This window comes from Pyxicephalus adspersus, chromosome 2 (genome assembly GCF_032062135.1).
Source record: "Pyxicephalus adspersus chromosome 2, UCB_Pads_2.0, whole genome shotgun sequence".
Lineage (NCBI taxonomy): Eukaryota > Metazoa > Chordata > Amphibia > Anura > Pyxicephalidae > Pyxicephalus > Pyxicephalus adspersus.
In genome coordinates, this window is record NC_092859.1 from 71,819,441 (window position 1) to 71,844,132 (window position 24,692).

Below are 24,692 nucleotides of genomic sequence, written 5' to 3' on the forward strand. Positions count from 1 at the left end.
TTTAAATACATACGCATCACCTTATTTACCCGCAAATAATTTACATTTTTCCCCATCAGATTCAGAGATTTATACAACCTTGCAAAACCCCAGACCCAGGTTGGTGACCTGACTTTTCTTTTCACAGTTAAGCAATATAGCTGGATAACCCCCACTTCCTAGCTTAAAAGAACAGTGGACTATTCCTTTAACAAAAATCTTCAAACATTAAAGTTAATGCCAAAGCCTATTTTCAGATGTTGGATGTAATTTGTTTGAGTTCATTATAGGACTAAGTCAATAAGATCACTGCATTATGATGACAACATTTTAGACACTTGAGGACTTTTCTGAATGGGTAACTGGGTTTTTGACCTTTCAGATTTGTTGGTATAATTCTAGAGAACTGTACTCTCAAACATTAATTAAATAAAATGACTAATGCATAAAAAAAACTACTGCCGGGAATGTGGCATTCTTGACGTTAGTGCAATCATAAAAAATAATAGTCCATTACTGCCAAGAAAAAGATTACATCAAAACTGTCAGGAATTAAAATTAATAAAATAATATAAAAAATGGAGATGTAATGTGTCCTCTAAGTGGCATGAGGATGTTGCAAGATCAATTGGATTTTGGCAATAATGATATCCATTTCTTTTGTTAGTATAAAAGTCTTATTCACCATCTTGTTTCTGGTCTGACTTCTTAAACTAATGGTTTAATTATGGGCTCTATGTATAAATGTTTTTGCCCATGGTTCACCCAACCTTTACCCAAAGTGTACACATTTTGTATATAATGGTTAGAAAATGTGTGAGTCCACCTTTACTTACAAATCATACATACACAATCCTAACTGAAAATGTGTAAGTTTTCAGCAAAGGTTTGGTGAATTATGGGTAAAAAATGTATGAATAAAACCCTTTGAATTCTTCAGTTTTTGCCCAATTCTGCGTTTCCCAAACCTCTATCGATCACAAACAAGTTTTGTGTACTTCTATTTTCTTGTATTTTACTTCTCTTGAAAGAAAATAAGGGATTGCTGTTTTTTTTTTGTTTTTTTTTTCAGTTTTATATACTTCCAGCAATGTCAAAAAATAAGATCCTAACTTCTAACCTCATCAGTGTTGAAAACGAGACACTGAGGAGACTTGTAGTCAGTACATAAGAGCAAATCAGCAAAGAATTTTCCTTATACTTTGGGTTGCAGTACACAAATGGTTACTGACCGCATATGCCCTGGCTGGAAAAACACTTAGTGATAGGCATGTTGCAGTCCAGAACCACAAAGGCTCTGCTACAGGTCTCCACTTCATATGTTGAGTTTCCAAGTGCCGCTGTGATTTTAACCCAGGGGTGTGCAAACTTTTTTATTCAGGGGCCACAATCTAAAGAAAATTTCCCTGAGGGGCCGGGTCGATGGTAGAGTGGGCGGGGTTATGCCATCATGACACCCCTTTATGTGATGTTATGGATCTGAACCTGTGATGGGAGAGTGGGCGGGTTGTGCGTAGGGACGCAGCTTCCCCACTCTCTCATTGCGGGCTCAGATCCGGGGATGTGTTCCGTGGCTCTGGCAGGTGTGCCCCCCCCCAGCGGGGTTCTTCTCCTGACCCTGCTCGGGGTGGCACCGGCCAGGGGCGTGGAACATCCAAAGGGCCTGAGAAACATCCCCATTGGGTCAGATATGGCCGTAGTTTGCCAATGCTTGTTTTAACCCATACATAATAAATTATTTGGCAAACTATTAATATACTTATTAATATACTAAAAGTACACTGGGTAAAGGATTACTCACTCCAGTGCAATGTTTAAGAAAAAAAACATTTCTTAGGTTTAAGATAACTATTATAATATATGTAAATTCTAACCATTTTAGGCAGTCCTAACCAACCCTGCCCTGGTGACAAGGTGACTAAGGTTCTAAGGTGACAAAGCCCCTGCTGCATTGATAATGTAAAGTGAGTGAGCGTTAACCTGGGTTAAAAATGAAAAAAAAAAAAAACATTAAATAGGCAATAGGAATTGCAATAGAAAAAATAATGCAAAGCCTTATTAAAGGACTGGTGGGCAGCAACATTCTACATTTTTGTTTTTGGGTTTAGAGACACATTAAGGATTCTTATATGTGTTCTGCTAAAGAAGACAGTTAAATCAGTTGGACTATTTGTGTTCACATCATGCTTAAAGATAATCAAAAGGCTGAGGGAGAAATACTGTGACTGTGCACTTTTACTACTAACAAATAGAATGTGCTGTGGAGAGAAGTGGCTTCCGGGTTTTTAGTTTTAGAACCACATGTTTGTGGTATAGGGAGACCAATAACAAGCGTTTTAACAATATGTTGTGTTCTTTTCCTGAAACTGTACAGCATTTTGTTGGTAATATAGCACCATACTGAACCAAAGCTCTAAAGCCAGTTGTGCAGTTGCTTAGCTCTCTTACTGAACATGGTAATGTTCTGCTTTTCATGGTAACGCTTTAGCTTTGATTTCATCTGACATTTACCTGGAACAAGTTTGGTGGACATATTTTTTTACTTTGTTGTAATATATGTAGTATAAGCCCCAGTTTGTTCTGGGTAGGTGAAATACTAAAAATAGGAAGTACTGAAATAAGACAAAGCAAAACACTCACATTTTCATTAGTTGTCTATAAATTGCAGCTGCCATATTCCTCTTGTGACATATATTCTTTAAGGTGAACCTGTGTTCAGCCCATAAAGACCAAAGTAACAAGTTCACAGTAATCCCACCTACCTAGAATACATCCTTTCTTTGATTTCATGCTGTGTTTAGCTGGTTTTTATAAACCACAAATCTCAAAGTTTTTCTTTCTTTAGGGTAAATTACCTCTCTTCAGAAACTTTGTTGTGGATTTGTGATTGTTTTCAATGAGCCAAATGCCATATCAGGCATTTTCTTTGCAGCACAGCACAAGTAGCAAAGGAAGAGTAAATGTGTGAAAATAGGGGGAGGGGTTGAAGCAACATCTTGCTTTGCCTTGCATGGACAAAGTATACCTTTGCTTTAAAACCTTAGGATTTTACATTGGTTGTTTTTATTGGTTGTTATTATTGGCACCCTTATGTTCAATAGTTAATAATTTGCTTTGTGACAGTTTTGCATCTCTTATTATTTCTTGACCCTAAAATATGGGTTTCTTTTTCTGAAATGCAAACAACTCAATTTCTGTTTCAAAGAGTTCCTGTGCTTTGCCTTCAAATCCCTCCACAGTTATTGTGCCACCTACATTTCTGACATGGTTAAAAAATACTCCCCCTGCCGCTCTCTCTGGTCCTCCAATGACCTACTAATGACTTCCTCACTCGGGTAATCTCATCACACGCACGAATACAGGACTTCTCTAGAGCTGCCCCAACTCTCTGGAATGGTCTCCCTCGTCCTATTCGGCTTGCTCCTACTTTCTGCTCATTTAAAAGAGCGCTCAAAACCCATTTTTTCAAACTTGCCTACCCGTCTTCTTCTGTCATTTGAAACCACCACTACTTCCCACCACTACATATCTCCCATCCTATTGTGTGTGAAATTCCCCCACCTACTAGATTGTAAACTCTTCGAGGCAGGGTCCTCTCCTCCTGTATCACTGTCTGTATTAGTCTGTCATTTGCAATCCCTATTTAATGCACAGCGCTGCATAATATGTTGGCGCTAGATAAATCCTGTTTATTAATAATATTAATAATAATAATAATAATATTAATAATAATAAAGAGTTTGTTTTAAAGAGCTTGACCCCTTGGGTGGTTACCAGTAATATAGTTTATTTACCAATAAATATTGTATTTAATAAATGTTCAAGAGGCACCCTAGAGAAGCCTTACACCCGAAATTATTGCAAGCCATACTGTCCTCTTTGTGTTCCAGGTTTAGATCAAACACATCTTCTATTGGATCAGTGGCTAGAACTTTGGCCTTTGCAATGCTATGTCCCATGTTCGAATCTCAACCAAGACGATATCTGCAAGGACTTTGTATGTTCTTCCCGTGTCTGCGTGGGTCTTCTCTGGGTACTCCGGTTTTCTCCAACATCCCAAAAACATGCAGTTAGGTTATTTGGCTTCCCCTTAAAATAGGACTTAGACTGAGATGAGATGAAATACGACTATGGTAGGGACATTAGATTGTGAGCCCCTTTAGGGACAGTCAGTGATATGACTATGACCTTTGTAAAGTGCTGTGCAATTTGTTAGCACTATATAAAACAGGACAATAATATTATTAGTTTTATTATTATTACACAGTATTTATATACTGCCAACATATTACGCAGCGCTTTACAAAGTCCATAGTCGTGTCACTCGCTGTCCCTCAAAGGGGGCTCAAAATCTAATGTTCCCACCATAGTCATATGTCTTTAATACAGTCTAAGGTCAGTTTTGGGGGGAAGCCAATTAACCTAACTGCATGTTTTTGGAATGTGGGAGGAAACCGGATAATAAAGATGTGGGAGAGTAATAATAGTTCTGATCAAACAACACTGACTAAAACCACATTTACCTTTTTGTAGTAGCTGACTCGGTGTGTCAGTTTGGAATTTTAATGTGGATACATTGAAATGATAAATCTGGTTCTTTTAACCTGATCATTTTTCTTATAGGGCTTAGTAGACACAACTATCCAGACTACTTTTAGATTTCATTATCGTAAGTTAGATTCTGCTTTTACGTTCTCTCTTTTTCTTTGAAGAGAAGAAACATAGCAGCATATTTTCCACCTTTTATCTTGGGGGAGCAGAAAGAACTATAACATTAACATGCTTGCATGCTGCGTCATGTCAGGAAAGAGACTTGGTTAAAACATCATCGCACAGCACACCTTGCTGCCAAGTGTTCCATTAATGCTTGTCACAGAAAGAGCAAGTTTGAATATTTGCACTTCTAAAGTTGGGAATGAGCCCAGAGTCTGTGGGAGAGTGGGAAATCTGTCACTCGTGTATGCTTCTTTTTATTGTTACACTAAAACTGTGATCTTTATATGATCTACTACTGGTTCATCATATGACAGTTGAAAAGTATTAAAGATGCAATGTGAGAAAGAAAATATCATTAGTTTTTAAAAACACATAAAATAGGTAACATGCTTTTGAAGTAATGCCAAAGCTGGTTTATCATTAATATTAATATCTGTGAGCTTATGGACAAGGTCTGCCACTGAAGACCAGTAAGTAGACAACGAAGGGCACTCCCAGAAAATATGCAATAACATACTGGGAGCCGATCCACATCTCCAGCAGATATTGTCAATATGGGGGTAGATCTTAGGCAATTTAGAGGGCGTTCTTTACCACCGAGTGGCCAGCTTGTAACTCGTCTCCTGGTATTTATTGCAAACTGTAGCCTTGTTGCTAAAGTGGAGTAACATGTCTCCCACCGGGTCACAAAGCCAGGAGTTTCAGGTGCATGTACAGCTAACAGTGCCTGGTATGAGTAAGACAAGGAACCTTTCAGGGGATTACCCGCTAAACACAGGGATTCCAAACGTTAACAAGGAGCGGCAAAAGGTTGCTGGCTGTGGAAGAGCGCGTAACACATAAGTAAGTTGTATCCAGTGCCAGGGATCCAAAGTGCGGAACTCCTTAGCATGTTGCAACTAAGGAAGGAATACCATGGCCTATCCTGTAGAAAATTAAATGCCCTGTAAACACCCCTGGCATGCTACTGGGAAAAATTGCATCAGAGAACCAAGATGGAAACTCCGGGCATCCCAGTATGGGAGACAATGGAGATGGATAATCAACTACCTTTTGGGGGGAGAAAAACAGAGAGACTGCTTTGAGTTTTACTTAGTTATTGAGGATTCTGTTAGAGCAGAGTTGGAGCCATACTGTCTGCAGGCCATATTTTGCAACACCTTGAGGGTTTTACACTTTAAGCTATGCCTTATAGTAGTAGGGGAATTTTTAAACTTATTATACAGGACAGATATGCCGCAGCACTTTTGCCAACAAAATATTAAGAGGCATATAAAAGTAGCACAGCCCAATGCACAGGGTGCAGTGACCAAGAGTAAAACTAATTTAGACAGTCCATAATACCGAGTACAGGGGTATTAAGTATGTAAAGGACAGTGTACAGTGGGTACACAGATATATGTCATGTATGAAGTACATGGGTCAGGGGTGTATATTGTAGAGAGTGTAATGTTTAGTAAAGGATAAAACATGGAGGGGGAGGTAATCATTTCAGCTGTTTTTATTTTCTGCGTCTGCACATTATAGATTTTTTGTTGTTTCCTGTATAGTAAAACTTTAATTGACAGGCAAATCAAACTCTCTGGATTTGAAGCCTAGATAACAATACAAGTCTGACAGTGATTATGACCCAAGTTTTTCAGTTCTTATTGGACAGGTAATGTGGTTTACTACTTTATGGAGCATGGACCTAACTAGTTATGTAATGGCTTCTGGTATACAGAAAATATTATCATACATTAACCTATACAGTGGGCCTAATTTGGTAAAGCTCTCCAAGGCCGAGGAAGATAGACTTTCATCAATGAACCTAGGTGATCCAGCAAACCTGGAAAAGATTAAAAACATTTGCTAACAAATAGCAAATTACTTTTAAGAAATCCATTCCAGCTCTGCTGGATCACCCCAGTTCATGAAAGTGTATCCTCTCCAGCCTTGGAGAGCTTTAATAAATCAGGCCCAATGTCTTACAATAAACCTGTAACCCTAGCATTATCACCCTCACTAACTTGTAAACTTGTATCTAACCTTAACAGGAATGCTTCTGTAGGTTTAGCCATACAGTATACAGTCTTTTTCGATCTATTATTTAAAATTGTCAAGTTGATCAAAAAGTGATACAAACATTTAAAATTGTTAAGGTATATTCTAACAATATGTGATAGAATGTGATACAATGATTTTTCTGAAAAGATTTTTTTTAAACTGGAATGTACTGTTTTAAAATCAAAACCACGTTTTTGTGGTGTAGAGTACAAATGTTTGCAGTTCATTACAATGATTGATTTAAATAAATCACAATATCAATTGTAATATTATTCAAAAACACCTAGGGGCAAAATGCATAGTGTATACCTTGTGTTAGCTATTCTTACCTTTCCTGTACCTGGATCTTCTGTGCTAAGACTAACCCATCCTGTATTAACAATGACATGCTTTGAATTCATAGAATATACTCTTTCACTGAGCCTCATGACCTGTAATCCCAGTTATGGTTAAAGTATTAACGTAGAAAAAGAAGAAAAATAAAGCTGGGTTTCTTTTGGCAATATGTGGTTCTAATATAGGATTTTGCCTACTGGCTTCTTCAGGGAGCTTCCATAGTAAATTACTAGGGATCAAACTGTGGGCAAATAGATTATTGGCAGGCAGGGGAATGTGCCCCCATCTGCTATACGGGCAATGGGCACCCCACCAGTTGGTAGGGCGCTTTGCACCCCACTAGATCTCTTGTGCACTAGGGAGGGAAAGGGAAGTCGCAAAGTATGAATGTAGGGATCTGCCCTGGGAGTGGCAATGTTTACAGTGAGATATACTGGGGGGGTGTGTGTATGGAGATTAGGTGTGATAAACGAATTGATGCTCTATGATATGTGTTGTGAATGTTAATGTGTATAATGGAATATTAAAGTATGTATGTTGTCTATGGGAGTTATAGATGATGCATACGGACTCGCATATCTTGAATGTTCAACTATAGGAAAAGTAAGCTATGTGCCAAATGAAATTACTGATACCATTATAGACATTAAATATGGAACAGTAATCATGGGTGTAAGTAAAGACATGTTATAATATACAACATATAACAATAATGCCAGTATATACAGATGTTTACATATGCATAACAATTTGCAGATTCTGGAAAGATATTTCAGATAATAATAAATAGATTACATTGGCTACAAAAAACAGTAGAACGAAAACACTGATACACACTGATATGTCAACACACCGGAGTGATGACATATGGCACCATTACATGACATGGTGTTCTGGTATCCATGTTAATATATTAGACTGTTAAAAACTAAAAGATGGTACACAATTTATAGATATTCATAAATATGTATGTAACATATACATTTAAGGTCATTCCTCAGATATTAATAAATAATGAATAGCTTCCAAAAACAACTAGTAAATTCCAAAGCAAGGTTCAATATTAGTAGAAATAGAACATTATATCGGGACCCAATAGGGAGTCCCATGTTGTTATAAATATGTTGGGCTCATAATGTAGGCTAACAAACTCATAATATTTACTAACTTTTAATATAGACTAACAGAAAGTATGGAAGTCAGTATTGGTAAGGGTACCAAGTGAATGAGAAGAAAAAAATGTTAAGTAGTTATCTGTAAATGATACATTGATGATGTCCTATTACTTTGGACTGGCTCAATAGAATCTCTCAAAGTCTTCTTCAATCATATTCAACAGAATGACTACAACTTAAAAGGTATGATGGAGTACAGCCAATCCCATCTTCCATTTCTAGATCTATACATCTCTGTGAACACTTATAACCAATTAGGTACTACACCGTACTGTGCGCATGCACCATCCCATCCCATAGACGCCAAACATTGGCTTTCTAAGGGAGGCATATTCACGTCCCAGCCCTTTGCCTTTGAAACACCAGCACCTACAGGCTGCAAAACTCTCCATTCTCTGACGTGCCACTAATGCCAACAAAGTAAGCCGCAATTTGGATTACTTTTTATTCACATACATATTGAGCATGTATATACCCATCCATCGGATTGATTCTTTTACTGATTTATAACTCATTCTATGGAACACAGAACAAATCAACATAAATATATATATACCTATCTTTATGTATATTGATTCTTACATAATAGTTAATTCTCTTAACATATTTGGAACCTTTGAATACACCCTATGCCACAATTTACAACATACAAAAAGAGGAATTAGACTTAACAGCTCAACATTTTTATCCACCACACTAACATTTGATATAATTTCCTTGAATATATAACCAATCTCCTCACCCTTCCATTTTTTAGGATGGTGTTTTGAATTTTTACCTTTATTTACCTGTGCTCTTTCCCTAGTATACACCCTGATCAAAACAACTCATAGTAAGTAACACCCTTATGTTATTTTACTTTATCATATACATACTCATAAATATCTAGAGAAAGTTCAAATAATCACTCCTAAATATTACTGTTAATACATTACAAGTTATACAATGTGTGAATACCAATATTATTATGGATACCTTGTGAAATCATAATATGACATTAGATGAATATACCTTATATCAGCCACAATGTACATAACAGTGTTATGATGTTGTTATTGAAGTATAATTGCCTACCAGCTGGTAGGCGAAACGCGTTGGGCCAAGAGACGTTAGCTTTGACCGTCAAATTACATTTTAGTTATTTTTGAGCCAGGGATTCAACCTGTATAGATAACTGGTTTGATTACACCCATGACTATACAATAGTTAAAGACCATGCGTACCCTATGTATATTTTAATAATTGTTATACCCGTGACAATCTATTATAATATAACCACATATTGCCAAAAAAAACAGCTTTATTCCTCTTCTTTTTTCTTTTCCAATGACCATAAGTTTTACACAATAGATCTACACCAGAAAAGATTGCTATCTTAATTTATTTTCATATCTAAGTGTATGAGTTGTTTGAGCCTGACCTAAAGTGAACCATTAAAAGAAATATGAAGACATTGCTAAACATCATAAATCATGTAAATGCTACCAGCCAGTTACTGCAAGTTGATGACCTAGGGCAAGTGTACAGATTAGAAATTCAGAATACTAAAAAAGAGGATCTGTATGACAGTGTCAACTACCAATTTTTAGAGGTCATATTTCCAGAGAGGAGATGTTACTTATTTAGAGGCCTGCAGTGAAAGAGCTCAATCTTGTATACAAGTTTACAAAAAGTAAAGTTGAAAAAAATGTGGCCTTTTTTTTTATACCCAGTGGCTCAGTGGTGTGCCTTTTGTACAAAAGGACTGAAGTCTAAATTAAGAAAACTCACTTTAATGAAGAGGATTTTGCTCCAGAGCAAGTTGAAGATGAGAACACTCTTCCTTTGGCATCAAAAGAATATTATTAGAAATAATTTGTTTTTTTTTATTGGAACACCCTTTTGAACACCTTTGGGAGAGCTGTGGAGAGCAGCACAACTGCTAATGCACCAGTATCAAAGCAAATCTATTCAGTTGGGGACCGTACTCATATTCTAAAGTGTGTGCCAGTGCTTTCAATTTGCATAAAAGGCTCTGAATATATGCAAATCAGTTAAAATTATGCAGGATGTCACTTATTTAAAGTCCTGCAGCTTTTTCCTAAAGTGCTCACTTGACATCCAAAGCATGCCTATGACATCCAAGGCATCTCTTGTGTCTAATCCATCATTTCAAAATGTCTCTACCATGCTTTCTTGATAAAAATACATTGTTTATCAATAATGACATACCGTGTAGGATAATTAGCACCGTGTACACAATGTAAATCTGAGAACTAGATTTGGCTTTAAAAAAAAAAGACTTCAGCCAATTGCAGTGAATGACAACCAGCCTTTTCCCTATCAGTCTCTGATTTCATTGGCATTAACAGCGCACATAGAAAGCCTCACTCACACATTCTTATATATAACAAGCAGTTCCAGACTGCTATCCTGAGTTGCTTATCGACACAAACTTAAACATTACACTGTCTTCTCATTCTCTTTATATCCATTCACTTCTTGGAACATATTTCAGGCTTTATGAAAGCATTTCCAGAGCTGACAGGCACAGGTACATACAAGAGCACCTTATAATAAAATGTCCCTAGGAAATATTTCATGTTGTATTAATGGTCTGTTTTCTACAGTGCAGCATCATTTCACTTGACCTGATCTAAAACTGGGCATTGAGTGATATCTGCCACTACCTGAGCAGAGACTATTGAAAAGTCTGAATTTATGCTTTATTAAACTGTTCATCTATGTAAGACGTGCTCTATATTCACATAAGAAAGGGTAGCCTAGTTTTATTGCTGTGCAAATACAAGAGGTTAAAGTTGCTGTAGCCTATTATGCGATACTTGCCAGAAAAATAACATTTCAAGGTTTGCTCTTTATTTTCCTTTTTCCTTCTCTGCTGGAATGAAAAGTATTAGAATGGAAAGAAACACTTAAGTGCATCATTAGCCAATCTTTAAAATAATTCCTGTGCAATTTGGGATATTTAGAAAGGAAAGTGCCTGTAACATGAATGCATGTGGTATAATGACAAATTTGAGGGGTAGGAGAAAAGTGAACATCTGAATTTACAGTATTAATCTTAATTGGAATTGGATTGAGGCACACGATTCATTTTTGTTCTGTTGTATAGCTGGGTGTGGCAGAAAAACACTGACCGCTAATTGTGCCACCAGCACATCCAATCATCTGTTGGTGTCAGAAATTTGTCTCATTTCCTGCAACATGTGCAGATCAACATTTATTGAAATTCGGCTTCCTCATTTGTCAGTTACACAATAAAATCAACATATGCCTTCTCTGTTCCTGCATAGGAAAAATGTTCCTTTTTTTGTCATCATGGCTTCATATAGAATTCAATACATCTGTTATAATGCTGATTATGTTAATAAATAGTCTTAATCTATGAATGTAATATTAGGCACTATTAACATCCCAGCTGTTGCTGTAGCTGCTGAGCTCAAGCTGCATTAGGCTCTTTCATAAACCAGCATGTTTCTGTTTTAAGTATGGAAGAGCTTTCTTACAATTTGACGCAGAACATAAAGAATATCCACCTCTGGTTAGAATGATAACCCTGCAGTCTGCTCTTGACATTACGATTGACATTAAGTTATCAGTCATGTTTTTATAAGGGGAAACTATTTTAACTTTTAAACAACTTAAATAGTCAACTAACCACACATATAGGGTACAAAAACAGCAAAAGGGCACAATGGGCCTTTTAAGGCATTAATATCCTAATATTGTAAAACAATCATTTATTTATGCATATAAGTATTGACATTACATTAAAAACATTTAAGAACAATGTACAAACAGTCTTAACTATTATTTGTTCTACACGTTTCGTGGACCAGTGGTCGCCAACTTCATAATTTTTAATCCTCAGGATCATTATTACGATTTTTTTTAAAACGATAAATACATTTGTAAAATAATGATCTTCCTAATGGTACCTGACAAGGATTGTGGAGGCTCTGCATTGATCAGCTCACAGTTAAGTGAAGTATTACTATTGTAACTAATATCATTAGTTGCATTATCTTTGGTATTACTAAAGAAATGCTAAATATTGGTTTGCTTTTTCTCACACATTATGGGTTTATTTAATTTGAACCAAAGACCAAACAGGAAATGATGAAAGAAAATCAGGAAATGGTAGTTATAAAGTCTAACGATTTGATGCCATTAAATATAACAGTTAAAGAAAATAGACAGTTAAGGTCATACTTACCTAAAAGAGCATCTGAGAAATAAACAAATAAAATAAAACAATTGGATGAGAATCGGTATTTGTGGAGCGGGGTGACTGTTATGTAATGGCGGAAACAATACTGAAGTGTATGGGTCGGCAGCCGTTGCCTCATACAACCTAAGACTACACTGACATCACACTGCGCCTTCCTTGTTTTTCCGTCTCTAGTACAGTTTGTAAATTTAGTGCAACATAAAGGCGAAAATTGTCATTTAGAATATTAGAATATAATATATAATATTAGAATTAGAATATAGGAATTTATTGGAATATTATTTTTGTTTTATTATTAATAAAACATAAAAATTGCAAATAGTGTCTACATTTTTTTGTGGACTACCAAAATTTTCTCGGGAACCACCAGTGTTCCATGGACCACTGGTTGGTGACCGCTGTCGTAGACTACTCATTTCCTCAGACCAAATTGGGATCTACAAATTATATATAAAATAAATATCAATAACTGCAAATACAAATGAGATAATATTGCATTTTTGGGTATCTACAAACAAATAAAAATTTTTGTTTTTTTTTTGGTTCATAAATGTTTTTTAGTGTAATGCCAATACTTTTATGTGTTAAATGATTGTTTTAAATTATTGATACAATATTGGGATCTTAATTTCTAAAAAGTCCCATTGTGCTCTTTTGCTGTTTTAATATTTAATTATAAGTTGGGATGTGGCAATGGTTAAGTTGAATTTAATATATACTAGTCAAATATTTAACCACACTGTATAATTGGTCTAACAAACATCAGTCTTAAACCACTATGACAGCTAATCAAGAAGGAGGAGGATTCTTTAAGGTACAAAACCGGGAAGACCAACATATGAGCAGAGCAAATCCCCCAGCTGGTCTGTACCACCCTAAAGACAAACAGGCTGGAGATCCTGAAGACAACCCCATTTGTGCCTCTAGTCCTGCATTTATGAGGATGAATAGTCTGATAATATTACCAGAGATATCAATTATCTTAATAATATGTCCAGTCTGATCAATGAACAGCCCAGAGCAATTTTTGCTGAGTGGCTATCTGAAAAAAAGAAATCTAGCCATTTTATTTTAACACATAAAAGAGTTATTAGTATTAGCAAAAAAGCATGAATATATTAGCAGAAACTTTGACTTCAATTTCAAAAACAGAATAGGAAGAACATTTTGGATCATTTCTCAGGCATAAGGAAAAAATGTCACACTTATATGCTATCCAATAAAATCCTCATTTGTTAGTTCTAGGAAGTTTATTTTATGCACAACCTGAGAAAGTAGCATTTGCTTGTTATGTCTGGACAAAATAATTTTGTAAAGTCAGACCATATTTTACTGCTGTAACTTGGAGGTTTAGCTCCATTTTAAGTTACTGTATACTGTATTTCCTATAGTGAACAGTAGGAATTCATTATATGGGAAATACCACTTTCTTAGTTTTGCTAATCAGAACATTGAAAACAGAAGGGTCCGGATCTGTAAATGCATATTGTGATGCCCACCATGTATTTAGGAAGGCATACTACTGTTATACACATCTGTAAAAACTTCCTCTGGAAACACATAAGTGGTGAATCTGAAAAAATATAAACATATGTATATATATATATATATATATATAAAAATATAACAAATGTATGATTATGTAGTATAATAGCCTATTTAGTGATGATATGCAAACTGCAGTAATGAATAGGAATCAGGTAAAAAAAGGAAGAAAAGGACTTCCCAACAGCCTTATATACATTCAGTATTTTGTATTATGACCACTGTTTTACTGAATAAACCTAGATTGTAATAATAGTTTACATTCATATTATCAGCAGAATGGAGGTATTATAGTGTCAGGGTGTTGATTTGATGGAAGTTGATAGCTTTAATGTATGTGAATTTTTAGCACTGAGCTGTATGCTGTTAAATTTAACTTGAATGACCATGATAATCATAGGGCTAAATGAAAGAAATTTGAGCGCACAATGATGTAAAAATAAGTGATAATGGCTTGCAGCTTCTAATATGAAATCCCTCCAGGCCTCTGTCTACATACATGTTACACGTTTCAGATTTATTTTACAGTTCCAAAACATATAGCCTAATATTGGCTTCTGCTTTCTTTTCTCAAAATTGTTGGTAAGATAGTGTTTAGGCTATATAATATCAACTCCATTAGGTCATGGACTAATGTAAGCGTAAATAATAGGCTGGCTCTGCATTCTATGAATCTAATATTACCTAATAAATTAATTAATAAAATGTGAAAACAAATGCTGGATGATTGCCCTGTAGTCCCAGCTCACATGAAGAACACATTTTTTTTATACTTTTAAGTATTGAAAGTTCAGGTTCTCTAAGACTGACCCAAATATCACAAAAAGAAGACAAATGTCAAACAGTAATGTGTATTGAAAACATTTAACTTGCTTTTCAGCATTTTCAATATCCAGAGTACACAGGCTTATGACCTGGCTTGACACCAGCAAATTCTCAGATGGGCCCCAAGCCACTAAGCCCACGTTTTTTGTGATCTACTATCAGGCATTTTACTGCCCTAGTTTTACATTAGACAACTGCCTGTTTGGGTTTTCAATGAGATGAAAGAATGAGGCAAAATGATTGTTAGCTAGTACAGTATAGTGGTCCAGCAATTACAGACATAGTCCGCTTTGTGACATGTAGGCTTCAGCGATGCTAATAACTGGTAATATGTTAATATGTTGAAAATATATTTCATCCAAATGAAAAAAGATAGCAAGTAGAGTAGATAGCAACCTAGAGCCACCACAAAAAGATTGCATCTGATCAAAATCATTTTGTACTGGTCTGCATTTACTATACTTACAGTAAGAGCTGTTAAAGGGAATTTTCACTTTTCAGAGCATTTTTGGGTGTGTTTAATGCCTGCAACTCCATGTTCTGCAGCTCAAGTAGGACCACTGCATGCATTGGAGTTATATGCATCTGACACACCTGACAATGTTTCTAGCAACGCAAGAGATTTCCATTTAATGGTGGCGGTAACAAAGTACTCATATCCTAAAAAGATACAAATCGCAAGACTGCGTCGGATGCTTTTAAAAACACTACACGGACGCTTTTAAAAACACATGTAAATGTTCTTACTGAGTTTATTTGCATTTTTATTTAAACCGCTGGAAAATGCTGAAAAACATCTATGCTCTGTTTTCCTGCTTTTTTACTGTGTTTCCCTGCATTGTTAATGCGTTTACGTATTAAGCACTTGTAAACGCAGAAAAATGTCCCCATTGAAATCAATGGACGTGTTTACCCGCGTTTTCCAGCATTAACCCTGCATTTTAATTTTTTAAATGTTGCAAGGAGCATTATCTTAAATGCTGAAAAGCATGCTTAAGGAAACGCCATGGTGTAGATTAGCCCATTTGAATGCATGAAAATTTCAAACGGGCTATAAAGCCTCAGGTTAAACACTGGGGAAATTATGTGTAGACTAAGCCTAAGAGATGTATCTAGCAGTAGTTCCTGATTAGGAATTCTAAAACTAAATAAAGAAAAAATATTTTCTATGATGTTTTTAAATTTGCATACAGTTGAGATATAAAAAATGCTATCAACTCCTGGTGTTTTTTTTTTTTTGTTTTTATGTATATTTTGTAAAGATATATAATTATATACTTATTTACATTGTGGATAACCATATTTGCTTATTACATATTCATGCTCTAATGCAGTGGTGCCTAACCTTTTTTCATCTGGGGGCCGCAGTTGACAATGAGATAAACCTCACAGGCCACAATTCAAACAAACATTAAAGAAGTATGTTTAAAACAAGAGTAGTTTTCATTCAAAATTAAATTACATTGAAATGTTTATAGTTACCGTAACATACATGCACCAAATAAAAGAGATGACAAATAAAGAATCTCTGCAATGGATACTTTCAGGGAAATGTAATTCATGTGACAGATAGCCAAGGGGTAAATGTTTGTACTGCTACATCTTCAGGTCCTTACATTTCCCCGTTCTGATAAATAAATAAATTAGGGTTCGCAGAAGGTAAGTGGCTGGCTATGGGGGACAGGGTAGTACGATATGATAGGTATAGTTTTTTGATGGCGCCGAAATTGTGAAATTTTAGGGGGAGTTAGCCACAAGAGTCTTGCACTCTACATTTACATTTACATTTACAGTTACATTTTTCTTTTCTTACAGAGAAATTGGGGTTCATACAGAGAAAGGAGAAATATTTGTGTGACAAGGTAGCATGATATGGTGGGAAGGGCATTTACAAAAGGCAATTCCTACTGGCTCCCACATTTCTATTTGCCAACATCCCTTTGTTCCAGAGAAATTGGGGTTCACAGAATTTAAGTGTCCAGTTATGTGTAACAGGCAGCTCGCCAGCTGCTCAGTCCCTTGCACCCCAGCACCTGCAGATTTGACTGCAAGCGGTAGTGAGCGGTACCGAGCCAGGGTTCCATGGCATGAGGAAGGGGTAACCGCACCGCAACCTGAATGCAGCCTTGACGTTTTGAGGGGCAAACCCTAATGTTGATTGCCATGAGAGTGACCCTCAGGGGGTCCCCAACATGGAAACTCAATTTGGGGACCCTGGTCTTGAAATAGCCCCACTTATTTCAAAACTATCCCTGATAGTTGTTAGGATTTTATGCTTGTGACCCTGTATCTGGTAATATGTTACATGTACATATGAAGGTTTATACATGGAGGTAATGACAGCTGCATAAACACAGCACTCATGCTGCTGCTGGGACTATCTCATGGTACAAAGTGGGCAGGGAGCAGCTACCTCCCCTGGTAGCACAATCTCATAGCGAAACATAGGAAATGCATGCACTCCATCCCCTGCAAGACAACGAGTAGAGAGGAAATGAGGAGAGGGTCTGATCTAACAGCCCCGTGGGCTGGGTGTTGCCCGTGGGCCGTAGGATGGCACCCTTGCTCTAATGCATATTCTGCAGCTCTTCATGATGTTTCTACTTTACTGCTTCTTCCTACAAAGGCGCTGATTTATGAAAGTTCTCCAAGGCTGAAGAGAATACACTTTCAGAAGTGAAGCTGGGTGATCCAGAAAACATGGAATGGATTTTTAAAAATAATTTGCTAATTGCTAGCAAATGTTTTGAATCCTGGACCAGATCCATTCCAGGTTTGCTGGATCACCCAGCTTCACTTCTGAAAGTGTATTCTCTCCAGCCTTGGAGAGCTTTTATAAATCAGGACCACGGAGTCAGCTGACTCATTGCAACCATTGTATTCCCTCTCTAGCTACATCAGTAAAAACTGCATTATTAACTTGAAATATGTACCCACTAGAAAATATTTAATCCCTATATTTTCTATTTAAAAGACATGCAGAAAGGACTAAAAGCAATCTAAATGTATATATGGCACCTTTGAATTGTGTTAACTGCTCATTTAACTCAGTGACTAAATGAGTGGCATCGCATTTCAATTAATCTGCAGGGGTAACTTAGTGCCATTAAATCCAAATAAATGTATTAACATTTGGCATTCATATAATATGTCCATTGCTAGGAAACATATTCTCAGCTTTCATTTTCTATTTATGCAATTTTCATAATCCTTTTTATGGGAGTAAATAAGCCTGCTATTGCATGCTGGTTAAACACTATTAACCTCCATGCTTCTTGCCTTTAATGGAAAAAACAAACCTGTTAGCTATTTCACACCAAAGTTATCTAAGCAGAAATCTGTTCTGGATAAAAGGCACTCACATAGAAAGAAAACAGGATAGACAGCATGTATTTTAAATAGGCAGGGGAATTCTCAGGTACATTGATCATCAAAAGTACAGTATGAGGAAGCAATTGTTCTAAAACGCTATTTCCTATGTGACAGACATTAAAAAGGCTCTGCTATTATTTGACATGTAACAGGATTTGTTGGTTATATCTACAAATATTAGAACACACTGTATCTCCATATTGCTGCATACTTGACAACTGAATCAATGAGTGCCAATGAATTGTGGGGATCCTAGGCACAGTGGAGACTTTCTAAAATCATTGTAAGAAGAATATGGGCTATGTAAGATGGGCTTCTAAAATCAGGGTAATCAGTAAAATCTTGCAGACCAGAATTAGAAGAATACACATTTCATGTATTGAAATTCATAAAAACATATTGTCAACATTAATGTGTTTCATTGAATAGGAAGTATCTCTGCATAATGAGATTAATAATCTGCAGCAGACATAAAACCACTGGGTGTATGTAGACTGACAATTTACATAGAGTTTGTCAATAAACTTCTGAACTTGCTAGAAAATTTGACTATCCCTATCACTGCTTGCATGTCATAGCTTAACCATAATGTCATCGTCCATTACCAGTAGTACTCTCAGGTCTTTTGAACGTCTATACAGTGGAAGCTTTTACAGATAAAATATATTTATAATATATGGTAAATGCATATTTATACTTGTTAAAGTGAATGGCTTTTCTTTAACAATGCAACAATATGTTAGTCAGCTCTGCAAACCAGGTAATGATAACAGAATATTATTTTTAATATGATCTCCATCATGAAAATAAAGTATTTTCCAATAACGAATCCTCTGTTGCTTTGACAGACCACATGAGGGATTCGGTGTGGGGGAGAAGATAGTTCTCATCACATTCATCTCAGCAGTAATTCTGATGACCACTCTGGGAAACCTTCTAGTGATGGTTGCAGTATGCCGGGATAGGCAACTGAGGTGAGTCATTAAAATGATGATAAAAATGATTTGAAAGTTTAGAGAAAATGTATTTCCTTCATAAAAAGGCTAAATCCAACAAAAAGTTGCTAGCAAATTGAATCCATTGGCATCAACCCAAGGAAAATTTTGCATTCCTTTTTTCCCAACAATATCAGCAATGGCCACTCTTCAGTTGACACAATTAATTATGGTCAGTTGAAAACATTAATTCTACAGCTATTTTATCCCCTAATAGAGAAATTAGTGCATATGTTAGCATCCCCTTTTCATTGCCCAAAGAGTAAAAATGACAGCCACAATGGAATAATAATCCTTGTCTACTTTCAAAGAAATGTCTCAGTGTCGCCAACAGCAAAGCCACTGTCAATCACATTGTAATCCACATCAATGTCTAGTAATTTATTCCAATTCATTCATGATGACCCTTTACCCATGCTATTCCTCTGCTGTAAAATGACCACTGGGAATCCCAGATGACACCAAAACCTAAGTTAAGTAAATAAAAACAACAAACTAAGTAAAAAACACAAATATACGATATTACAAAATCCTGACAGGTCACACTTGCATAGGCAGTAGCCCTAATAAATGAGGCTAAACTTACAAAATTAGAAGAATCATTATGTTATACAACAAAGATAGGTTTTCCATAGGTTCAATAGAATGTCACACAGACATGTATATCACTAAACTTCTACAGACCAACAACTAGCTCGTACTAAAATGGTTTTCAGATAAATGCTATTTTACATACCAGACCAGTAAGTGGTTACCTCGTCTGCACAGTTTCATTAAATACCAAAGCTTTCAATGACTCAAAACATCAATTTTTGGTTTCAGCTTTTTTAGCCACCTGATTTTAGTTCAGTGACTTTTAAATCACTCAATTCTACCAACGATGATACATTTTCAAAATGTTATATTCTGCGCAAGCAATTGTAAATGTTTGACAGTGCTTTTGTAATGATATACTTAAATTGGAGGCATTCAGTTTTTGGTCATGGTTTTGCCATACATCTTTGTTATACATAGATGAAACATACATACATTATTATTATACAGTATTTATATAGCACCATCATATTACGCAGCGCTGTACAAAGTCCATAGTCATGTCACTAACTGTCCCTCAAAGGAGCTCACAATCTAATGTGCCTGCTTTAGTCATTATTGTAGGCTAAGGTCAATTTAGGGGGAAACCAATTAACCTAACTGCATGTTTTTGGGATGTGGGAGGAAACCGGAGTACCCGGAGGAAACCCACGCAGACACGGGGAGAACCTGCAAACTCCATGCATATAGTGTCCTGGCTGGGTTTCAAACCTAGGACGTAGTGCTGCAAAGGCCGGAGTGCTAACACCTGAGCCACCATGCTGCCGTGCTGTACTTTCTTATATAAAAACAGTATAGGTAGTTATGTATAGTCATTTTTGTAAAAGATATGGCTCCTTCAGACAGTACAGTCAGAATTACTTTATTTTAGATGTTCAGTAGTCGAACCCTTCTGCCTGCAGACTGCTAAATTTAAAATACCAGAGCAGCAGCACTGAAAATTCACCACATCTGCCCACTCTTCCCTCCACGACTATCTATGTGTTCTCTTGTAGAACATTAATTTACCTTTATTTAATAAGCACACAACATCAATAATATATTATACAGAACTGTACATTATATAGGGGTTGCAGATGACAAACCTGCATACTTACCAAGTGCAAACAATCAAAAACTGACAGTGTGTGTGTATTAAAGGACATTTTCAGTAAGTATAGGAAATACTTGGTGATCTTAATAAAAAAAAGGCCTTGTGACTTCTTTGAACTCAACTGTATATATTCTACCTCTATAAAGCAACTATTTCCCCACCCCATAATTTGGAGTGAAGTCCTGCCCGGGTGACATCCATGGCTATTATTAGATATAGTGGAGTGAATGTAGCTATCTAAAAACTGAAAGGGTGTTATCTTCAGTATTATTATTACTATTATTATTAAACAGGATTGTATAGCACCAACATATTACGCAGCGCTGTACATTAAATAGGGGTTGCAAATGACAGACAGATACAGACAGTGACACAAGAGGAGAGGAGGACCCTGCCCCGAAGAGCTTACCAGTTGAAAGTAAAAGAATACAAGCATTGAAAAGACAAAACTACTGCAGCCACTGGTAATAGAAAATAAGTATCAATATTCTTCACAGAAATGTAAAAGGTTTTAGACATCTCTAACTAATTTGCCCACTGAGCTGTCAATTTGTGGGCAAAACATGGGGAACAACATGAGCAACTTCTCCAGCACTCCATACACATCCCCTGAACTGGACAGCTAAGCTAACAATCATTCTACAGTATCTTCTAATTCTTTCAGCAGGAAGACCCTTAATAAGTCTGTTATGCAGGGATTTCATTGCGTATCTTTAAAAAATGTTGTCTGTGTTTTACTGCTACTGCTAAATACTTGGAACTAAAGATGCATGCAACCAGTTTTCATCTCTTGCCATCAACGTTTATGACCAGAATAACTAAAGAGCATTTGGTACAGTGTATGTCTGATTCAGACAACCAGTCAGGCTTGGCTAAAATCGTCCTTACAGTACGGCATTTAAAAGCTGCAAATGTATCTTTTCTTTATGTTTCCTGAACCACAAAGCACCTTCTCCTCCACAGAGAACCAACCACTAATTAGAGCCAAGAACAGCACTGTCATATTCCTACATTCTCATTACATGGAGACTCGACCCTGTCTGTAATTTTAGATAAATATATCATAGAAATTAGCCTTTTGCTGCTTTTTCTTGCAGATTATTCCTAAATGTGTCACCTGCCAGGATTCTTGGAATGAACATAATGAATATGTGATCTCTTAAGAGACTAAAGTAAATTCTCAAATGTTTATTGTTATAGATATCCAGGAAGTATTATGCAACAAGCTAGACTATAAATCATTAATAATAAAAGCTGAAGGCTGCATCTGTTAAAGAAAAAGTTTTAATAAAGTTGTAATAAAAATGTAATTTAAACTACACACTGCCTACACATTAAATAAAATATACATGTCTGTGAGGTTTTCCACCTAACCAGGTCAGGGTATAGCTAAAGCTTCATACAGATATATATGGCTGGAGCCAATCATTCCTGATCACCGTGGGTGGAATTCTAGTGTCAGTACAGGTCTTCCACAAAGTTGTTTAATGTTCTGTTTTGCTGGATCGCTAAACGACTGAGAGCTATCAAAAACTATTGTGGTCTTTGTTAGCAGCTGCCTTTAAGTTGTCCTCCCCTCACTTCTCTGTAGAGATAAAATAGACAACTGTACACAGATCATTCCCAAATCAACCATACTGATCACTAAGTGACAATCAGTAAGCATTAATACAAGGATTCAGGATAGTCTCTTTTAGGTAGACTTATTTTGTAATGTTGAACAAGTTTCAGATTTCACCCAAAGTGGTTCCTTAGCCTGGACCATGGATTGTAGAAATTAATTGGATTATTGATAAAACTTCTACAGGTACCAATGAATATGATGAAATATGACTACCCATTAGTATATATGTTTTTAGAATTCACTAATATTGAAGATTCAGGGAAAGACTGGGAACTTTTGGTGTGAAAGAGAACATAACCTACTAGTCTTTTGGTGATAAGGGCAGTTTCCAAAAGGGTTAAAAAAAATGGCAAAAGATAATATATGCTGCAATTATTGGTGGTCATGGTAAAAGAGGATGTTGTCCTAAAATACCTGTTTTATTTCCTACCATCATCACATATAATCCCTATTATTCAGCTTTTGCCTTTCAATATTTTGTGCTCTTCTGTTATCAACTAGCTTTGCAGCTTTTACATTCAGTTGCAAAACTTTAGGTAAAGCTAAGGAAGCTAAAGTTGGAATCCTTTTATAGTCATGGTATTCACTGAACTAAAAAAAAAAAATAGCTATATGGTACTTATCGCCTATCGCTAACTGCAGGTTCAACTCTGTTAGGTGTCTGAAATCTGAAACCCAATATACATTATTTGTTCTGGCCCAGGGGGCAAATGCTACCATTGTACACCCATCGCACCACTTCCCTCCAGTTCTTCATTACATATGTATGTGGATCTTATAACAGGATCCGGTAACGTCACACCTCATTTTCGGACAAGGGGTAACCTTTTTATTGCATTGCTATTTTTTATTTTCCAACCAGCTGGTTGGGCCAGGCTGCTGGCCAAGCTGTAATGTTTAACTGCAGCACAGAAAAGGATAGGAAGTCAACCTAGCTAGGGATGTTTCAAGTAAAGCAGTTTACACATATTCATTTAAATGCATATTTAGCCTGGTATCTCAAGTTTACCTTTTAAGTCATATTCCACAATTCTTACTTGGGAATTTACATATGTACAATTTGCATGTTTGTTCACATTTCAGTTTCGCCCACCTGGGAGCATATTGTCCCTGTGTTCACAAAATGATTTAAAATAAATGCTTATAAGTTAATATAATACAGATAGTGCTACCTTTATATACCCCTATACAAGGAATTCAGAAACTGAGCATCTGTATGTTATATGTAAATAACTGTTTTTAGGTCTAAAGGAAACCTGTCATTTGAAAATCATTGAGGCTGCTTTTGCTGCTTTACTATAAACGTTTGATCTGTTGCATTAAAGTGTACCTGAATTTTGGGTGTCATATAAAAATAAAGGTGTTTGTTCTCCTCTGATGTATATTTAGCTACATAGTTGTTCCCCTCTCCCCAGGGTAATTAATTAGATTATAAGTGTTTTTCCTTTTATTTTTTTTTTAACTTTTTTTTTATTTGGGTCAATTTTTCATACACAAAACCAAAACAAATACAACCAATGGAGGGAATACAATACAAGGGGAAAAAGAAAGGGAACACTCACAAAATCTTATTTTAAAACAAAAGATTGTGTAGATCAGCCAGAAATATTGAATGTTGAATATTTAAACAAATTGAGGATCAAACTTCTATCCATGTTTTCCCTTTTAGAACTAGCAGGCAGGAAGTATTGAGTGAACTGGCTCTTTCTTACAATATACATAACGACACAGGAGGAAGGGGGGGTAAATGGCTAGCTACTCCTGTAAATTGGGAGGAAATCGAGAGGCAGGAAGTAGGAATATCTTAGAAATGGGAACTAGAGCTCAGGTACACTTTAATTAGAACTCTTTATCTTCATCAGTCATTTAATGCTATGTGTAACATTCTTTATTTTCATCTGCAGGAAAATTAAAACCAATTACTTTATTGTGTCACTTGCATTTGCTGACTTGCTGGTGTCCGTATTAGTGATGCCATTTGGAGCCATTGAGTTAATCCAGGACAAATGGATTTATGGGGAGATGTTCTGTTTGGTACGAACCTCACTTGATGTTCTCCTAACCACAGCTTCTATCCTCCACCTCTGTTGCATTTCACTAGACAGGTATGTGCCATCTTTTCCAACAAGTAACTTTGAAAAGAATAAATGTAATGCTAAAG

The 24,692-nt window shown here is 36.2% G+C and overlaps 1 protein-coding gene across 3 annotated transcripts in view; it reads left to right on the forward strand.

Moving 5' to 3' along the window:
• Window positions 1-24,692, forward strand: part of HTR4 (5-hydroxytryptamine receptor 4) — a 222,253-nt gene that overhangs the window by 116,027 nt on the left and 81,534 nt on the right. For all 3 annotated transcript variants that reach the window (XM_072400983.1, XM_072400982.1, XM_072400984.1), the window contains 2 exons: window positions 19,074-19,199; window positions 24,436-24,636. In XM_072400983.1, coding sequence (XP_072257084.1) covers window positions 19,074-19,199; window positions 24,436-24,636 — 327 coding nt within the window. The remainder of the gene's footprint in view (window positions 1-19,073; window positions 19,200-24,435; window positions 24,637-24,692) is intronic.